The 21,300-nt window shown below is 44.7% G+C and overlaps 1 protein-coding gene across 1 annotated transcript in view; it reads left to right on the plus strand.

Annotated features, from left to right (window-relative positions):
• Positions 1-21,300, plus strand: part of SLC39A11 (solute carrier family 39 member 11) — a 404,839-nt gene that overhangs the window by 165,633 nt on the left and 217,906 nt on the right. Inside the window, exon 4 of the mRNA XM_073606902.1 lies at positions 11,314-11,440. Within this exon, the coding sequence (XP_073463003.1) occupies positions 11,314-11,440 (127 nt within the window). The remainder of the gene's footprint in view (positions 1-11,313; positions 11,441-21,300) is intronic.

Consider the following 21,300-nt stretch of genomic DNA (forward strand, 5'->3'; position numbering starts at 1 on the left):
CCTAAACATTTTTAATGACCAAGTACACCCCTTCAAGAATGGTTTGAGGAACACCGCGAGTTCAAGGTGTTGACTTGTCCTCCCAAATTCTCCAGATCTCAATTGAATCAAGCATCTGTTGGATATTCTGGAAAAACAGGTCCAACTTATGGAGGCCCCACCTCCCAACTTACAGGACTTAAAGGAGCTGTTACTGATTTCTTGGTGCAGGATACCACAGCATACCTTCATAGGTCTAGTGGAGTCCATGCCTCAATGGGTCAGGGCTGTTTTGGTGACAGAAGGGAGACCAGCTTAATATTAGGTGGCTGGTCATAAAGTTATGGCTGATCAGTGTAGTTTTGAAGCCAGTATGTACAAGACCCAAAAGTCAGCAAGTTGACTAAGTTAAAAGGGAAGAACAAATCTAATAATAAAGTGCTTTGGGACTCCCCTGCATTGCAAGAGTTCAAATGCTTTTTTTAGCCTATGGGGTAGGACAGAAGCCATATTACTTACCTGACTGCCTGCTCCAGCAGGCTCTGGCGCTGCTGTCCTCTCCCCAAAGCTTCGGTCTGTGGGCAAAGCCTCAGTGCCATCAAATACAAATAATGTAGCTCATGAATTTGAAGAAACAGGTACTTATGGAGTCCAATGCTTTCTTTTCTGGAGCCAAATCTTCACTAGGGTTCTGATCCCTGGTGCCGCCATCTTGGATGTGGGAGCTGGCTGTGACTTCCTGATGTCTTACAGCTGGCTTCCCACTGCACATGCACAAGATCACGCAGCACCTTGGGACTGGTCCTGCAGCCTTCGCGGACATGTGATATGTTCAATAGGCTCCTGGGCAGGGGGAGAGAGGGCCAAACTGATGGCACCCTTGCCTAGGCAAGGATTGGGGAAGTGAGAATGGGTACCAGTCAAAAAAAGGTACCTGCTTCCTGAAAAAAAAATTGAAAATGAGTTAGGGGCTAGGGGGAGGTGGAGGATAAGCCTGGAGCAGGTTATAGAGGAGGCTTCAGCGGACTGGTCACAGGGATTGATGGTAGCCTGCTGAAGTGAGGAGAAGGTAAGTAATCCAACCTCTTCTGTAAATATCTATACTTAATAGGCATTTCACACTTGCAGTGTGTGTGAGTGGGGGGAGGACCATTTTTCACCTGGTCACATGGGGCTGGAGAGTCCTCAACCCTGTGTAAGCTCCATATCTTCTCCTTCTTCCTATGAGCAGACGGGGATGGACCATGGAGCCCAACGTTGACTTGCCTGAAGAATAAGTGCCCTCTTTGCCTATCATGGTTGGGGTTAGGCTCAGAGACCAGTAGCTAGGCTCCCACCAACCCCACCAACCAGCAGGATACTGTAGGTATACAAGCATGTCACCCTAGCAGATGAAATGGGCTCACCCGAGGTCCAGGGGGTCTCAGCAGTAACTGGTATTCATCAGAGCTCCTGGTGGTGGAGGTGGTTTTTGCTGTATGTTTTTACCAGGTTGCAGTCCTCAGGATCGCCCTCCCAGGAGGTAAGCAAACCGGGGGGTCCAGTAGCAGATATAGCAGGTTGGGATCAAGCAGAAGCGTTGTCAGTAAACAAGCCAAAGGTCAATATTAAGTGGTTGCAGGTTGGGATCAAGCAGAACTATTGTTGAGGAACAAGCCAAACGTAGGTGAGTGGTAGCGAAGATACAGATGAAAGCAGGGGTGACAAAAGTGAGATATTGGCCGGAGAAGAGCACAATAATCTGGTAAACAGGAAGTGCAAAGGCATGGCTTCATATACCCATTGAAGTGAACAGCCTCAGATGATACACAGAGATGAAACAAATCTCCCTACATAAGTTTTACATGTATATCTCTGATGTCTTCAGCTTGCTATATTCTTTAGAAAGTGCACGTGTAATGCCCCGTACACACGGTCGGACTTTGTTCGGACATTCCAACAACAAAATCCATGGATTTTTTCCGATGGATGTTGGCTCAAACTTGTCTTGCATACACACGGTCACACAAAGTTGTCGGAAAATCCGATCGTTCTAAACGCAGTGACGTAAAACACGTATGTTGGGACTATAAACGGGGCAGTGGCCAATAGCTTTTATCTCTTTATTTATTCTGAGCATGCGTGGCACTTTGTGCGTCGGATTTGTGTACACACGATCGGAATTTCCGACAACGGATTTTGTTGTCGGAAAATTTTATATCCTGCTCTCAAACTTTGTGTGTCGGAAATTCCGATGGAAAATGTGTGATGGAGCCCACACACGGTCGGAATTTCTGACAACAAGGTCCTATCACACATTTTCCGTTGGAAAATCCGACCGTGTGTATGGGGCATTAGAGATTTTCTCTTCCTGTTGAGCACTGGGTGTAGATTCTTGGCATACACTATGTAACAGATAATTGGAGGAAAGGCACACACCACACCACACCCCCCTCCTCCACATAGGCAAAGGAAGGAAGGAATGTGCAGAGCTGTGCTGTGAATAGACAAGTTCTCTGCTAATCTATTTAAAGCGCACAACCCCAACACAAAATTCAGGCTGGTTTTATTTCAGTTGTCGGAGAACTTGTCAGAAGTTATCATGCTGATAACAGAAGAACGGAGCAGCAGAAAGACATGGGATTTAGGGCTTTACAGAGAGATAAGAAAACACTACAGATATATGTGCCTAGGTCAGATTTCATGAATCCGGTTTACATCCACTTTAAATACCGTAGGTACGCTCGTGGGAGGAGCAAAGGGTTCAAGGTTCAAGTAAAACAAGGTTCAAGGGAAGATTGACCAAGGAATTGTCTAGGGAGCTGTCCAGCATCTCAGGTGGCTCTACACGAAGATATACCACCAGACAGCACAGATGGCGCAGGTTCAGATCCGGGCCCTGACATTGCTGCTTTTCTCCAACTCTGCGATGTATGGAAGATCCAGCCCAGATTCAGACACACTATGAGTCTGTCAGGTCTACAGAGACCCCGTGGGGTGTCTTGCGCAGACACATCTATGGTCTACGCCAGTTCCCTAGCATATACTGTACAATGTGTGTTCGCATGCGCCACATCTTGCAAAGTAGTGGAATGTCTACATCACACATGGAGGCACTTCATGAGATCTTGCCCATGAACAAGAGGACCTTCCTAAAGCAATTAAAGTTCTTCTTTGAGTAGAGTTTATTTAAAGTATTTTCTAAGCTTTTTTTGGAGGTTTGCAGTCATTCTTTCCATGGAATTGCTTTCCAATTTTTTTTTCTCTTGTTTAAGTCAGTAATTTGCGTCGGGGCCCCTCTACCTGGCAGAAAGCAGTTTATCTTTAGCTGAAGACAATGGATACAATGCAGAGTATAGAAACCTTGGCCTTTCCAGCTAGAAGTGGTCTACACAAAGCACACTTCAGAGCTCAGCCTAGGACAATGGCTTTCACGGAAAGGTCACGTCTGTGGGTGCCACGCTTGTTCAGAGCCGGACTTTGTTTAGGATGGCTTTGTGTCATCGCATGAAGTATCCCTGTAGGCATCCCTTTTCATTGTTGTCTTCAGAGCCATCTTCAGCCGGTGACATTCTGATCCTCTTTCAGTCTCCACAGAGACGTGCGGCACACAGCACTTAGCGCACCGCCGCCAACCTCATAGATGTATATATAAGCAGTCAGTCGCTTTGTGGGGGAGGGGGAAGCTGGAGAACTGGGACTTGTAGTATCTTGGCATTAGAGCATCTTGTATGAGTACTCATGTGTATGCAACATCCAGACAGTGGATAGGAGCTTTTGTTAGCCACCCAAGGGCATTTTTAATATGAAATCTCAGAAAATGTTTGATAATTCAGTCGTGTATACTTTTAAAATGTTTACCACTTGCTGACCCAGGTACGTACACTATATTGTCAAAAGTATTGAGACGCCTGCCTTTACACGCACATGAACTTTATGGCATCTCAGTCTTAGTCCGTAGGGTTCAATATTGATTTGGCCCACTCTTTGCAGCTATAACAGGTTCAACTCTTCTGGGAAGGCTGTCCACAAGGTTTAGGAGTGTGTCCATGGGAATGTTTGACCATTCTTCCAGAAGCACATTTGTGAGGTCACGCACTGATGTTGGACAAGAAGGCCTGGCTCGCTGCCCCTGCTCTAATTTATCCCAAAAGTGTTCTATCGGGTTGAGGTCAGTCAAGTTGCTTCACAGCAAACTCGCTCATCCATGTCTCTATGGACCTTGCTTTGTGCACTGGTGAGCAGTCATTTTGGAACAAGAAGGGGCCATTCCCAAACTGTTCCCACAAAGTTGGGAGCATGAAATTGTCCAAAATGTCTTGGTATGCTGACACCTTAAGAGTTCCCTTCACTGGAACTAAGGGTTCAGGCCCAGCCCCTGAAAAACAATCCCACACCATAATCCCCCCTCCACCAAATTATTTTGACCAGTGCACAAAGCAAGTTCTATAAAGACATGGATGAGCGAGTTTGGGGTGGAGGAACTTGACTGGCCTACACCTCAACCCCATAGAACACCTTTGAGATGAATTAGAGCGGAGACTGCGAGCCAGGCATTCTCGTTTAACATCTGTGCCTGTCCTTACGAATGCGCTTCTGGAAGAATGGTCAAACTTTCCCATAGACACACTCCTAAAAATTGTGGACAGCCTTCCCAGAAGAGTTGAAGCTGTTATAGCTGAAAAGGGTGGGCCAACTCAATATTGAACCCTATGAACCAAGACTGGGATGCCATTAAAGTTAATGTGCGTGTAAAGGCAGGCGTCACAATACTTTTGACAATATAGCGTATCTTTATATTTACGGCTTTTAATCCTCCGCATGTCAGGACTCGGGTTCAAAGGGGCAGAGCTGTGAGCCAGTCAGGTCTCCTTCGGGCTGTACAATGCTGCCCATTGTGGCAGTTGCTCTGGTCCCACCAGGCTAGGGTTCTCAACTGCCAAACCCATCAACAGTCCTGTATAGCCTTCTACACTACTAAGTCCCCTCTGCCTGTCCCTGTAATCAGGACAGCAGGACCCTTCCTTCTTCACACTACGCCTGCATGGATGGAGTATATAAGGCAGGGTCCCGTTGTGTAGAGGAAAATGCCTTGTTGATTTTAGAGGTCAGAGGAGAATGAGCAGACAAATAACCACTCATTACAACTAAGGTATAGAATACCATCTCTGAATGCACAACACATCCAACCTTGAAGCAGATGGACTACAGCAGCAGAAGACCACACCGGGTGCCACTCCTGTCAGGTAAGAACAGGAAACGGGCTACAATTTGCACAGGCTAAATAAAATCAGACAAATGAAGATTTGAAAAACAATGGTATGATGAGTCTCAATTTCAGCTGCGACATTCAGATGGTAGGGTCAGAATTTGGCAAAAGACATCATGAAGGCATGGATCCATCCTGGCTTTTATCACCGGTTCAGGCTGGTGGTGGGGGGTGTAATGGTGTGGGGGATGGGGTTTAAACACCACGGCCTACCTGAGTATTGTTGCTGACCATGTCCATCCCTTTATGACTACAGTGTCCCCATCTTCTGATGGCTCCTTCCAGCAGGATAATGCACCATGTCACAAAGCTCCAATTATCTCACCACTGGACAATGAGGTCCCTGTACTCCAATGTCCTCCACACTCACCACATCTCATCCAATAGAGCACCTTTGGGATGTGGTAGAATGGGAGATACTCATGATGGATGTACAGCCAACAGAATCACGCAGTTGCTGCAGATTTATCATGTCACTATGGCGCAATATCTCTGAGGAACGTTTCCAACACCTTGTTGTATTTATGCCACCAAGAATGAGGGCAAAAGGAGGTCCAACCCGCTACTAGCAAGGGGGACCTAATATATAGCCAGTGTGTGTATATGTGTGTATGTGTATATAATATGGACCCTCCCTGTACTCTACAGGTCTATCTAATAAAGTGGCCGGTGAGTGTACTTCCACTATATTTACTAATGCTAGCAGCAGAAGGATTAAAAATAGCCATTGTTGATTGAGAGAGTGAAGATCCGCTTTAAATGCAAGTCCTCGAGCGTACGCATGTACCATTAAATAATAGAAAAATTATTTTCATCACGGCAAACAATTGCAGCCCCTTTCTCAGCAAAGTCGGCGTGGCTCTAGCAAACCAGCTGTGGCTGAGAATGAATAAATGAACTCCTAATGTACTTTGGACCATTGCTGCAGTTGATGTATGGTATATGACACTACGGACTCATTACTGTGATGCTCAAAAACCGCACGCGAGCCATAACCTGGAATTTATACCGTCAGTGTATTAAGTGTCATTCTGCGAGTAGACGCAGTAAAAATACATTAAGGTGGAAGAACGCGCTATCGGTTGATGACATCTGAGTTGCTGCCTTTTCCAATTCGCACTCATCCCCGCTATCCCAAAACCTCCGCTCCCTCCTCCTCGTAACGCTCGGCCTTACCGTCTGCATACAAATAAAGTGTTAAACTACAGAATACATTAGCGGGTGTATATCAGATTTAGAAAGGTAATTCTGCATTTAAATCAAACCCGTAGATTTCCATTCCTATCGCAACATTTGCCTGTTTGCAGGAGTTATTTTCTGTGTGTTACAGTAGACCTTCTGAACAGCTCCAAGAGTATTGGCGAGGTGCTGTTAAGCAAGTCTTAACATTGGGAAGCTTCCTAACGCCCCCCCCCCCCCCCCAACCCAAATCACTTGAGGTTGCTCATCTGCCTGTTGATGACCCCCCATAAAGGTGTTGGAAATTTGCTGGGTGCCAAGGCCCTGCAGTCCACTCTTGTTCTACTGTAATGCACCATCCAAATAACAAATCTACTCTTGCTCTTCTATAATCCACCATCCAAATAATGGGCTACACCATCCAAATAAAGAGTGTACTCTTGCTGCATTTAATCCACCACCCATATAACAAGTCTACTCTTGCTCCATTTATTCCACCACCCATGTAACAAGTCTACTCTTGCTCCATTGAATCCACCACCCATGTAACAAGTCTACTCTTGCTCCATTGAATCCACCACCCATGTAACAAGTCTACTCTTGCTCCATTTATTCCACCACCCATATAACAAGTCTACTCTTGCTCCATTTAATCCACCACCCATTTAACAAGTCTACTCTTGCTCCATTTAATCCACCACCCATATAACAAGTCTACTCTTGCTCCATTTAATCCACCACCCATTTAACAAGTCTACTCTTGCTCCACTATATTCCACCAACCAAATAATGGGCTACACCATCCAAATAACGAGTCTGTTCTTGCTGCATTTAATCCACCACCCATATAACAAGTCTACTCTTGCTGCATTTATTCCACCAACCAAATAATGGACTACACCATCCAAATAAAGACTCTACTCTTGCTGAATTTAATCCACCACCCATATAACAAGTCTACTCTTGCTCTTCTATAATCCACCATCCAAATAATGGGCTACACCATCCAAATAACGAGTCTGTTCTTGCTGCATTTAATCCACCACCCATATAACAAGTCTACTCTTGCTGCATTTATTCCACCAACCAAATAATGGACTACACCATCCAAATAAAGACTCTACTCTTGCTGAATTTAATCCACCACCCATATAACAAGTCTACTCTTGCTCTTCTATAATCCACCATCCAAATAATGGGCTACACCATCCAAATAAAGAGTGTACTCTTGCTCCATTTAATCCACCACCCATATAACAAGTCTACTCTTGCTCCATTGAATCCACCACCCATATAACAAGTCTACTCTTGCTCCATTTAATCCACCACCCATGTAACAAGTCTACTCTTGCTCCATTGAATCCACCACCCATGTAACAAGTCTACTCTTGCTCCATTGAATCCACCACCCATGTAACAAGTCTACTCTTGCTCCATTTAATCCACCACCCATGTAACAAGTCTACTCTTGCTCCATTTAATCCACCACCCATTTAACAAGTCAACTCTTGCTCCACTTTATTCCACCATCCAAATAACGAGTCTACTCTTGCTCCACTTCATTCCACCATCCAAATAACGAGTCTACTCTTGCTCCACTGTAACCACCTTTTAAATAACAAACCTACTCTTTCTCTACTGTAATCCACCAACCAAATAATGGACAATACCATCCAAATAACGAGGCCAGTCTTGTTCCACTGTAATCCACCATCCAAATAACAGGGCACCATCCAAATAAAAAATCTACTTTTGCTCTACTGTAATTCACCAACCAAATAATGGGCCGCACCATCTAAATGACTAGGGCTGAAACAATCGATATTATCGATAATAATCGATAATGAAAATCGTTGTCAACGATTTTCATTATCGATTAGGTGGTCCGCATCTTCCTCCCTGTCCGTCCATTAAATAAATCCTCCTGTGTCCTCCTGTGTACAAGGCGCTGCCGTATGTGACCAGGCACGTCCTCGCCTCTCCTCCTCGCTGACGTCATCTCCCCACTGATCTTCTCAGCTCCACCTGCTGCTGCCTCGAGGGAACAGAGAGGCGAGAAGCAGCCGTGAGGAGAGCCGAGCTGCACACTGACTGCGAAAGGTAGCGGCTAAGGGCTAATATAACTGTAAAAACTCAGTACATACAAAGTACATGAATTTTTATGACAAGTTCCCCATCCTAACTCTTAAGTATTCCGGGGGCCCATCATTGGTGTTCCGGGGGGTGGGTGGAATAGCAGTGCCCATCATTGGTATTCCTGGGAGGGGGGAATAGTGCCCCATTGGTGTTCCTGGGAGGGTGACCGGGAATAGTGCCCCATCATTGGTGTTCCTGGGAGGGGGGGGGGAATAGTGCCCCCCTGAGGTTCCTGGGAGGGAGAGGGGGGGAATAGTGCCCCATCGGTGTTCCTGGGAGGGGGAATAGTGCCCCATAATTGGTGTCCCCGGGAGGAATAGTTACCCTATCATTGGTGTTCCCGGGAGGAATAGTACCCCATCATTGGTGTTCCTGGGAGGAATAGTGCCCCATCATTAGTGTTCCCGGGTGGACTAGTACCCCATCATTGGTGTTCCCGGGAGGAATAGCGCCCCATCATTGGTGTTCCCGGGAGGAATAGTGCCCCATCATTGGTGTTCCCAGGAGGAATAGTACCCCATCGGTGTTCCCAGGAGGAATAGTACCCCATCATTGGTGTTCCCGGGAGGAATAGTGCCCCATCATTGGTGTTCACGGGAAGAATAGTACCCCATCATTGGTGTTCCCAGGAGGAATAGTGCCCCATCATTGGTGTTCCCAGGAGGAATAGTGGAATTGGTGTTTTATTCTGCAGTTTGAGTGTAACGCTCAGTTTTTTCATTCTTTTAAGTAAATGGAAAAATGACATATTACGTTTTTTTAATGATTTTATCCGATTAATCGAAAAAAAAAATTGGCCGTTTAATCGATTATGAAAATAATCGTTAGTTGCAGCCCTACAAATGACCAGTCCACTCTTGCCAAAAAAATGGGCCACACCATCCAGACCAGTCCTCTTGCTCCAACTGTAGTCTACTCTTCCCCTGCTTTAATCCACTAACCAAATAATGGATCCCACCATCCAAATAATGAGTCCACTCTTGCTCCACTTTAATTCACTAACCAAATAATGGATCCCACCATCCAAATAATGAGTCTACTCTTGCTCCACTTTATTCCACCATCCAAATAACGAGTCCACTCTTGCTCCACTGTAACCACCATAACAAACCTACTCTTTCTCTACTGTAATCCGCCAACCAAATAATAGACAATACCATCCAAATAACGAGTCCACTCTTGCTTCACTGTAATCCACCATCCAAATAACGGGTTGCACACTGAAGAAGTTTGACTCCAGCCAAGATTTACTGCAATGACAGCACATGGCTTACCCCCACTCAAAGCCACGCCCCCAACATGTTTCACCCACAACAGGGTTTCATCATGGTGATAGTGGCTACTGGGGGGAGAGGTTTAAGTAGACACGGCCTAATTAGGAACATTGAGAGTACTTAAAGTCATCTGGGGATCTAAGGTGAAACCCTTAAAAAATATGAACGGGCCTACTTCATCTTGTAGACCTTTTCTACAACTTTTTTGCTTGTATAAAATATATATGTAAGTTTGATTTTATCTTTGAAAGCTGAACTCCGGGCAAGGGGCTGAGCTTTCTGTGCTGAGTGATGTCTTGATATACAAGTAGCGTCACATTACAACTGAGTATAAAAGAGAAGAGAGGCGCCTCTAAGTGTAGCAATATGGTTACATTTAATAGATGGTACAACATTTAGCAACTCACATGGTTGATGATTAAAAGAGACACATCTAAGTATGCAGGTATCCGGGGTAAAGCTGTCCACATAGACCATCCAACACACCCCCATCAATGTCATCCCTTCCCCGCTGCGCTCCACAAGTGTTTCAAGCCTCGCTTTCAGATCGCTCTACTGCAGGGTAGTCTTCCCGGTCTCAATTGCAGACTGACAGCAGTGAGAGCCGGCAGTGCGGGGGATGGTCTATGTGGACAGCTTTACCCCGGATCCCTGCATACTTAGATGTGCCTCTTTTAATCATCAACCATGTGAGTTGCTAAATGCTGTACCATCATTAAATGTAACCATATTGCTACACTTAGAGGCTCCCCTCTTCTCTTTTATGCTCTGTAGCTGATGCTGGATTTTACTTCTAATCCCCTTGTGGAGGCTTCCATTTGTGGATGGACATTTTATGGTTACACAACCTGGTCACATTGCTATAATCTTTTTATATGGACTTTAAACTAATGAATTCATGAATAAATGGTTGTGGAATGAATCCTCTGAGTTTCCATTATTTCTTATGGGGAAATTTGCTTTGATATACAAGTGCTTTGGATTACAAGCACGCTTCCGGAACAAATTATGCTCGCAATCCAAGGTTTTACTGTACAGGGAAAGCTTGTTTGCCTGTACTTCTCCTGTGGATCACAGGAGTGCAATTTGTCACAGAGCCGGTCCAGGCTCGGTTAAGATCACGACAATAAAGTCTGGATCTGCACACATACCTGGACTGGCACCTGGCTCAGTCTTTCAGCGAGCTGCTGAGAGCCTGAGCCGGCCGTTCTCACCCCCTCTACAGCCCAGCACTCCAGCAGAGAGCGGTGACTGACAGTCGCCAGCTCTTTGCTCGGGGAGCTGTGAGAACCGAGTGATCAACGGTATCTGATCGCTTGGTTCTCCGTGTTAGAGCTGGCAGGGGACCGATACTGCATCCACTTAGGTAAGTACTGTATGATTCTGCCAAAAAAAAGGCCATACTTCTCTTTTAAGGTTCAGAGTGTTTATTTTTATTATGAATCTGTGTTTTTATTTTCCTCCCCATTGAAGGACATGCTATACTCTGTCTTGCAGGGCATGATTGACGACCCGTTCTCTGCCATCGGTTACGACTCCAGACCGCCAAAGGAGAAAGACGAAGGGTCATCGTACGGGGATCGAGAACTCAGTATCCGAATAGGTAGAAGCGTCTCTCACAAAGGCAAGCATCCTATGTTGTCATATACCACGCATGACCACCCCCCGATAGTTGGGCTGTGTCAGAAACCAGTTCCCCGGTCATCTCCTGTCACTTCGAGCCGTCTTGTCCCTTAAGTAAATGCTTTCTAAGTGGCTGTGAATAGGCCGTGATGTCAGCGGCAATCTGTTCTGTGTTTGCACTTCTTGCTCAGATGAGGCTGACTCACCGATCCGGCCGGTGCAGAAGACGTCCAGGGGCTGGTGACTGATGGTGGAATAACGACATGAATTTGTCACTCATTGGCCATGTGAATGGGAATTAATATGAACTTTCTTTACTGCTTCAGTAATGTGTTTCCAGTCTCTCCACACTGTACTAGCAAGTTAAGCTAGATCTGAACTCTGAGTTTTAAAGGGGAATCCCATCCTGCCTAAAAAAAAAAAAAAAAAAATATATATGGTTCCATATGGTTTCACAGTCCAATTTATTGAGCAAAAAAACACATTTTCAATCCCAAAAGCCTACTCTTGTACTAATGCAACGATTTACCACCTAAAGTTGTATGCATAGCCAAAACTTTTGTTTTTGTCGTTTTGAGTAGAGTAGGAAAGGATTAAAACCCCTGGTTGTCTGTGTGTGATTGGGGAATTTTCCCTTCACTTCCTGTGCCAGAGGCGCAGTAGGAAGTGAGGAAATCTCCCAAAGTGAGGGGCATTGCCTTCTTAGATGGTTGTCCCCAAAACAGATCCCCTCATTAAAGTATAATCCTATGACCCCCCCGGTTCCAGTGTCTGTGTAACATTGGGGACATTTCCCTTTTACTTCCTGTGCCAGAGGCTCAATAGAAAGTGAGGAAATCTCCCAATGTGAGGGGAATGGCCTTCTTAGTTGGTTGTCCCCAGAACAGATGCCCCCATTGGAGGATATTCCTATGACCCCCTGTGTTGGTATCTGTGTAACATTGGGGACATTGCCCTTTTAGTTCCTGTGCCTCAATAGAAAGTAAGGAAATCTCCCAAAGTGAGGGGATTGCCTTCTTAGATGGTTGTTCCCAGAAAAGATGCCCCCATTGGAGGATATTCCTATTAACCCCCTTTCTGGTGTCTGTGTACTGTTGCCAAAATTTCCCTTTACGTCCTGTGTCAGAGGCGCAATAGGAAGTGAGGAAATCTCCCAGAGTGAGGGGCATTGCCTTCTTAGATGGTTGTCCCCAAAACAAATCCCCCATTGGAGTATTCACTTCTGTTCTGGTGTCTGTGTACCAATGGGGAAATTTCCCTTCACTTCCTGTGCCAGAGAAGCAGCAGGAAGTGAGGAAATCTCTAATTGAAGGGAATTGCCTTCTTAGATGATTGTTTCCACAACAGATCCCCACTATTTGGAGGATATTCCTATGACCCCCTTTTCTAGTGTCATTGTACCATTGGAAATTTTCCTTTCACTTCCTGTGTCAGAGGCTCAATAGGAAGTAAGGAAATCTCTCAAAGTGAGGGGAATGGCCTTCTTCGATGGTTGTCCCCAGAACAGATTCCCCCATTGGAGGATATTCCTATGACCCCCTGTTCTGGTGTCAGTGTACTATTGGGGAAATTTCTCCTCCCTTCCTCTGCCAGAGGTTTTATGGGAAGTTAGGAAATCTCCCAAAGTGAAGAGCATTGCCTTCTTAGATGGTTGTCCCCAGAACATATTCCTGCATTGGAGTATATTCCTATAACCTCCTGTTCCAGTGTCTTGGTACCATTTAAGGGAATTCCCCTTTTCTTCCTGTGCCAGACGCATAATAGGAAGTGAGGAAATCTCCCAAAGTTAAGGGAATCGCCTTCTTAGATTGATGTCCCCAGAACAGATTTCCCCATTGGCGTATATTCCTATAACCTTCTGTTCCAGTGTCAGTGTACTATTGGGGAAATTTCCCTTCACTTCCTCTGCCAGAGGTGCTATGGGAAGTTAGGAAATCTCCCAAAGTGAAGGGAATTGCCTTCTTAGATGGTTGTCCACAAAACAGATGCCCCCATTGTAGGATGTTCCTACGACCTCCTGTTCTGGTGACAATTGTAACATCCAGTAGTCGCCAGGACAAATAGGGTGAATCCTTCCCAGTGGGGCAACTGTCAACGGTAAAAACCTCACATGGGCTCTAACTCTTGACCACTCCATCCTAAACCAAGTTTGGCTGTAATTTATAACGTAAGGCTTGGTTCACACCTACAAGCATGGGCCCGTTTTCTCGCCCCATGTGTAGGACAGCCCATTCATTTTAAAGGGCTGCCCTATGTTTGGAATAAGTGGAAAAGAAGGCCCTGATTCCTTAAAAAAATGCACCACGTGGTTTTCATACGTTTGCAGATCCGTGGTGGTGCCATTAACAATCAATGGCACTGCTGCAGGTCTGCTAAAGGGCAACTCGTTTCTCTGGAAGGGGAAGCGTGTTTCTCTGCATGTCGGGAAAGGTCAATGCGTTTTTCTGTATACTAGGAAAACGCACGATATTACAGGCCCTCCCAACATGCTAAGGTCTGAACGTAGCCTAATGAGAACTCCTTCATTGGCCACTGCAGTGCCTTTTCTGTATAGGTAGTTTGCCAGTGGTTGGGACTTGTGTATCCCTTAATTGGGGAAGGCTAGTCCTTCGTTCAGCATGAAACCAGTATCGGAGGGGCACACAGAAGGTGGAAAATAACTGGAAGGCCCTTAGACAAGTGCAAAGTGGCTGACAGATTTGCTTTACCTTGATCAACTCCAAATGCATGTTGAAAACAAAATAGACTGGTCTTCCCCTTTAAAAGGTTTGGCTGTTGTACAGTGTGGAAATTCTTCAACCCTTCCCTCCTTTTTCTATTTTCTATTTTTCGAATCTCTGTAGAAGCTCGCCAATGAACCGTGATTGGTCTGACCCTTGCTGCTATGTAGAAACATCAATACATACATGGTGAACAGCTTATAAACTGAAATTCCGGTGCGTTGGGTTGCACGGGGTCAAGTCGGCGCTACCTCTGATGGTTTCTGCCGCTCTGGGCTCTCACTCCCACAAAGATCAATTCTTCTTGTGATTTATTTTCCTGAAGGCTCGGCAGCACATCTGAACAAGATGTTAGTTAAGTGGGGTCACGGGGAGATTTATTGCCTATGAATAACCGATTGTGGGGGGTCCTGGGGGCTCCCAGCAGGTAGAGCGTCAGCAGATGGATACTATAGGAATTCAGGTTGTGGCTTTATAGATCTGTTTATAATAAAAATCTATGTTCCTTATAATGCTCCTGGAAAATGATTATGTTACAAGGTTTTTCTTTCAGTTCTATTGTAGCTCTCTTTCATGGAAAGTGGAATTATGGGCAAAATAAAAAGTTATACATATGTCGCAGGTTCGTAATATTTAGGTTTGCACGTGCAGGTTGCCTGTAGGTCAACCCATTGATTTTATTGGACTGCCCTACCTTTGATATACATGGGGAAAGAAGTCCCTGACCCTTTTTTTTTTTTTTTTTTTTTTAAACCCAACACCATGGAGATGCGACACAATGTGGTTTGGTGTGCGAAGATGCATGCATGTGTCAGTGCGTGGGGGTGCCATTAATTCTGCTGAAGAGCAGTGCATTTCTGTGTGGGTCAGGAACGTGCGTGACTATGCACTCATTCCCGATCCGCACTAGTGGGAACCATACCTTTCAGCAAAAAGGGGGGGGGGGATGTATATCTCCATATACTGGGACTTTAAATGAAGCACACAAGGAAAGGGGGGTGGTGCGCCTCCATCCCTATTTTGAATACAAAAAAAAAAACGAGTGTGGGACTTTAAATGAGGCAGGTTCAGACACAAATTTGAGAGTAAAGCTAAAATTTATGATGTACATGAGTATAAGGTAGCGTAACGTTGTAAATAACAAATAGTTGCTCAGTGTATATGCAGACATCTTGGGAAGTACATAGCATACATATAAACAGAGTATAAAACATGATTGCCATAACAGGGGGACACTAATACATAATTCATGAGTATGACTTTTAGTATACAGTAAACTTCATAAAAATCTTGATGGGAATATGAGGGGTGGTATCCTCAAAATCTCGACGCGTTTCGTCGGTGTACCATACCTTACAAAGCCGTTTTTTGTTTTCCGAGTGTTCCTTGTAGCACGGAAACAGAACAAGGGTACACACACCGCTTCAGGCAAAAAAGGGACACACCCGATCCAAGGTGCTAATCCCGCCTCATCACCGTAGGCAATATCAAGAAGAGAAGAAAAGATTGATCGCACACTTGAATCCAAAAGATGCTGTAGAATTTTCTTTATTGTCCTGAGCCGGACAAAATTGCAATGATGATCAGTTGACGCGTTTCACACGAAAAGAACCGCGCTCCCTGTAGCACAGTTTAATTACTAGGTGACCCATCGGAAACATCTGTTATTTTTTTTAGTTCCTTTACCAGGGTGACAATTTGTATCATTCGGTAGTAAAATCACTACAGTGTTGTCACCCTGTGGACATGGTAGTCCTAATAAAAAAAAAAAAAAAATTTTTATATATATATATATATATATATATATATATATATATATATATATATATATATATATAGACGTTATGCGAGGTGACGTCATGGATAATCGGTATATTTCACCTCTGTGGTGGGCCTAGGGGCTGTACTATCCCAGAACAGACATGGTGAGGAGCACCCGGTTGTATACCTGAGCTGAAAACTGAACAAGCATGAAAAAAAAACGATGCCGTTGTCCAAAAGGAGTGTCTCGCTATTAAATGGGCTTTAGACTCCCAGAAGTAATATTTGTTGGGGAGGTCATTTAAGGTGGTCACCGACCATGCACCCCTAAAGTGGATGTGTGACAACAGGGAGAAAAATGGCCACGTGACGAGGTGGTTCCTGGCTTTACAGCCCTTTAAGTTTACGGTAGAGCATAGGCCGGGCAAGCTCCAAAACAATGAAGATGCCCTCTCCCGCATGCAGTGTATGCTTGGGACAATTGCTCAGCCGCAGGGGCTTGAGCAGAGGGGGAGGATATGTGACGGTATGCGAGGTGCGGTAATGGATAATCCGGTATATTTCGCCTCGCATGCGTTCTATTGTAAGAGGCTGAACCGGAATCTGGCCCGGGTTTTTCCAGCCTCTGTGGCAGGCTTGGTTGCGGATGCTGTGGTCCACTTGGGTCCACGCTCAGGTGGACTTTAAATGACCAGGGAGAGAGCACAGCAGAGTTCTGGCCTGAGACTCAGAAGGGAATCTGAGAGAGAGGAGCTCTGTTTGGATTTCAAAAGAAGGTTTGCGGGTTTTGTGGGTATTCATAGCTCCCAACTGTCCCGGATTTCGAGTGACTGTCCCTGATTTGGAGCAATGTCCCTCTTCCCCCCCTCATTTGTCCCTCATTTTGGTCTGATCCATATACTTGTATATAAAATGCACTTTTTGTCTGTCAAAAAGTGTTTCCCCAGTGCTAAACCTTTCATCCAATTTCTAAATTGCTGCATTTGTACATTTTAAAAGCGAATATAAAGGAATAGAAGTGGTAAAAAAAAGCACTTGTGAATTTAATTAACTTTTTTTGGTTAATTCTCCTTTAAGGGGGTGTGGCAGGGGGTGTGATTTATACCTACATACATTTGCTAGTAGGTGTCCCTCATTGCCATCTCAAAATGTTGGGAGGTATGGGTGATGGTGACCAGCCCCACACCGTATAGAGAGGAGTCTACTGTTTAGTTTAGCGCCGGACGCCAAGGATTTACTTTACTGTTTTTTGTTTGTTTTCATGACTTTGCAAACCTCTTCTAAATAAAGCTGGCAACCCACCAGTAAGAAACTGCCTGCACACTGACCTTTTAATTTCCAGAAAAGTGATCCCCATGACCTAATCTCCCACTATATATATATATATATATATATATATATATATATATATATATATATATATATATATACATATATACGCTCACCGGCCACTTTATTGGGTACACCTGGTCAATTGCTCGGTAACACAAATTGCTAATCAGCCAATCACATGGAAGCAACTCAATGCATTTAGGCCTCTAGACGGGGTGAAGACGACTTGCTGAAGTTCAAACCGTGCATCAGAATAGGTAGGAAAAGCTATTTAAGTGACCTTGAATGTGGCATGGTTGTTGGTTCCAGACGGGCGGGTCTGAGTATTTCTGGGATTTTCACGCACAACCATCTCTCGGGTTTACAGAGAATGGTGGGGAATAAGAGAAAATATCCAGCGAGCGGCAGTTGTGTGGAGGAAAATGCCTTGTTGAGGTCAGAGGAGAATGGGCAGACTGGTTCCAGATGATAGAAAGGCAACAGTAACTCAGATAACCACTCGTTACACCAAGGTATGCAGAATAACATCTCTGAATGCACAGCACATCCAACCTTGAAGCAGATGGGCTACAGCAGCAGAAGACCACACCGGGTGCAACTCCTTTCAGCTAAGAACAGGAAACTGAGGCTACAATTGGCACAGGATCACCAAAATTGGACAATAGAAGATTGAAGTAATGTTGCCTGGTCTGATGATTCTGGATTTCAGCTGTGACATTCAGATGGTCATTAACAACATGAAAGCATGGATCCATCCTGCCTTGTATCACCGGTTCAGGCTGGTGGTGGGGGTGTAATGGTGGGGGGGATATTTTGTTGGCACACTTTGGGCCCCTTAGTACCAATTGATCATGGTCTATACCCCACAGCCTACCTGAGTATTGTTGCTGACCATGTCCATCCCTTTATGACTACAGTGTCCCCATCTTCTGATGGCTCCTTCCAGCAGGATAATGCACCATGTCACAAAGCTCCAATCATCTCACCACTGGACAATGAGGTCCCTGTACTCCAATGTCCTCCACACTCACCACATCTCATCCAATAGAGCACCTTTAGGATGTGGTTAAACGGAGATTCCTGTGATGGATATGCAGCCGACAAATCTGCAGCAACTGTGTGATGTTATCATGTCACTATGGAGCAAAATCTCTGAGGAACGTTTCCAACACCTTGTTGTATCTACCAAGAATGAATGCAAAAGGGGGTCCAACCCGCTACTAGCAAGGTGTACCTAATAAAGTGGCCTATGTGTATGTATATGTGTACGTATATGTGTATATATATATGTGTGTGTGTGTGTGTATATATATATATATATATATATATATATATATATATATATATATATATATATATATATATATATATATATATATATATATATATATATATATATATATATATATAGACCCACCATGCACTCTACAGTAATGGATCACCTCTAACAGTGGTCTATTGCTGGCTTGCAGTAATTGGTCACTATAGCAGTGAATGCAAAACATCCAAAAGCATTGTCACTGTAATGTATTACAGTCAATTAAGGGGGGGTGTTATTTTTTCAAATTATATTTTACATATATATATTTCCAGACCCCCCCACATTTGCACTTTGCAGCAACAGGCCTATACTAATAGTGAGCTATTGCTGGCTGGCTCACTATTGCAGTGATCTAATCCTGCACGGGAAGAGGCTACACAGAGCTGCAATAGCTATGACCAACCTCCGTACTATCGGACGTGCCGTGACATCTTTACGCCTCCCAGTGTCACCGACATAGTAAGTGATGGGAAATCCAAAATGTTAAAGTTGTAACCAGAAGACGTCTTCCAGTCATGATATCTGGTCCAGTCACCGTTATTTTGGATTTCTCCACACTTAGAGATTTCCTCTCACTTTCTGCTGTGTCTCCAGAACAGGAAGTTTAAGGGGAATCAACAAAAAATCAACCAATGGTTTTCACTCTTCCCTTCTCCAACAAAACTCTTTAAACCATGGCTTGATTTAGAAAACCTATATGCTGGCATAAAAAAAAAAACTAGCTTACTGATGACAAAATTGTATCATTGCCTTATTTGGGTGACCGTGCCTCTTTTAAAATGTCATAATGTGGAGCAGGGCTGTGTTTCGTCCTGCCCGAGGGTGTATTGGCAGTATACAAGGAGCTGACTCTGTTTCCAATATCCTCCGAGCTAGTAGCTAGCCAATATATTGAGGGTAGAATGCTGGTGGAGCATCTGGACCACCTTGTTTTCATCTCTTGGCGGAAGAACCCCGCAGCGTGCTCCAACCTTCTGCCACTTACTAGCTAATGAGGAGATCTTTATCCAAGCCTGGGATCTGCTCCCTGTGTATGTATTTTTATTTTTAAGTTATCTAATGCAAATCTGTGCTTTGCCCATTGAGGGGCTCCGTTCACCTCCAGGAGCTGATGGCAATTCCTGGGACTTTTGGGTATAGAGGGCTTACTCCTAGTGACTGCACTGGGACAGTCAGCGCTGTCCTACAGTATGTGGAATCCATAGCCTGGAAAAACCTACAACTCTGGCAACTCATAGCTGACACAAGGATTTCCTTTCATTCCCCGTGGGTGACCATAGTATTGGAGGAACATAAGAACAACATAAGGTCAATGTACTACATTAAAGTCAACTTGTCATTTTGACCTGTGTCAGAATTCCCACAGAGAGGAAATAAACAGTAAGCATGATATAGAGCCGCAGAAAGCCACAAACCGAACTCGCCTATAAGTGTACTGTTCCGAACTACAATGACCTCTGGGCCGGGGGACAACACAGGGTGCCTGGACTCTTGCTCCAGGGGCTAGAGTGGGTTCAGGGAGTGAACAAGAGCACTAAAAAGGGGGGGACAAATAAAATGTAAACCGAACAACAGGGGAAAAAACGGGGGGTCGGGAAGCACAATCACAGAGGAAGAGAGGAGAAGGGGGGGGGGGGTAAAAAAAGAATAGAAGGGGAGGAGAAAAGAGTGGAGAGAGTTCCCCTAGGCTGGGAAATGGAAAAAATTAGGTGGGAAGGCCCAAGCTGGTCGGATGAGCATAGGACCACCACAGGGACCACACCTTAAGAAATTAAGCGTGGAAGTCATGGAGGATACTGGTCATCTTTTCATTGATCATGAGGATCATCAAGATGCTTTTCACCTCAGCAAACGAAACAGTAGGCTTTTTCTAGGCCCTGGCAATAAATAAGTAGGTGGGCAATTTCTGTTGGTAGGAAAAAAAAAGGCCTGGGATCGGACGATGAAGCATTGCTAATTTGGCGTCCTTGTGGATAGGTATATGAAAGAGAGTGTATAAGAGTGTAAAGACCCTCAACCAGAATCCCACCAGGCGGGAGCAGGACCACCAAATATGGATTTCATCTCCTTGCTGGCCTCATCCCTGGAAACATCTGTCACTGTGTGATGGATCCGATTTGGCAATACGGGCTGGGATCCAGTACCAGCAAACGGCTACAAAACGCTCATGTGTAAATGGGAAATTAAGGTGTACCTGTCCGCTCCTTCAGTACGGCCAAACTGGAGGTGGCCTACAAGGGCCTCTTCTACTGGTACTGGATCCCAGCCTGTGTTGCCATATCGGATCCATCACACAGTGACAACCTAAATCCCATTCTTTTAAAGTGTCCTGGTTCACATCTGAGTGTTCAGGTACCTGTAGCTCAGCCCCTGGTAATTGGAAATATCAGCTCTTACCTTGTTCAATACTAACACGGATCGCGTGTTAGAATTGAACAAGGTAAGAGCTGATATTGTTCAATACTAACACGGACATCTATACATTACATTACCTTTGAGAACGGCTTTCATAAAGTGATGCTAACTCAAGAAATTTCATATAGTCTATTGGCTATTTACAGACCATTTTCTTCCTATTTAGCCCCATATTTTTACTGCTTTTCTCTCCAATATTGACATACAGGAGATGTTTTGATGCCTTGGCAGAAAACAAAGTAATGCCGAGAGTGGGAGGTAATCACACCACTGAGCATTTTATCAATACCATCAACTTTAGACTCTCCAACA

Source organism: Aquarana catesbeiana, linkage group LG12 (genome assembly GCF_042186555.1).
Source record: "Aquarana catesbeiana isolate 2022-GZ linkage group LG12, ASM4218655v1, whole genome shotgun sequence".
Lineage (NCBI taxonomy): Eukaryota > Metazoa > Chordata > Amphibia > Anura > Ranidae > Aquarana > Aquarana catesbeiana.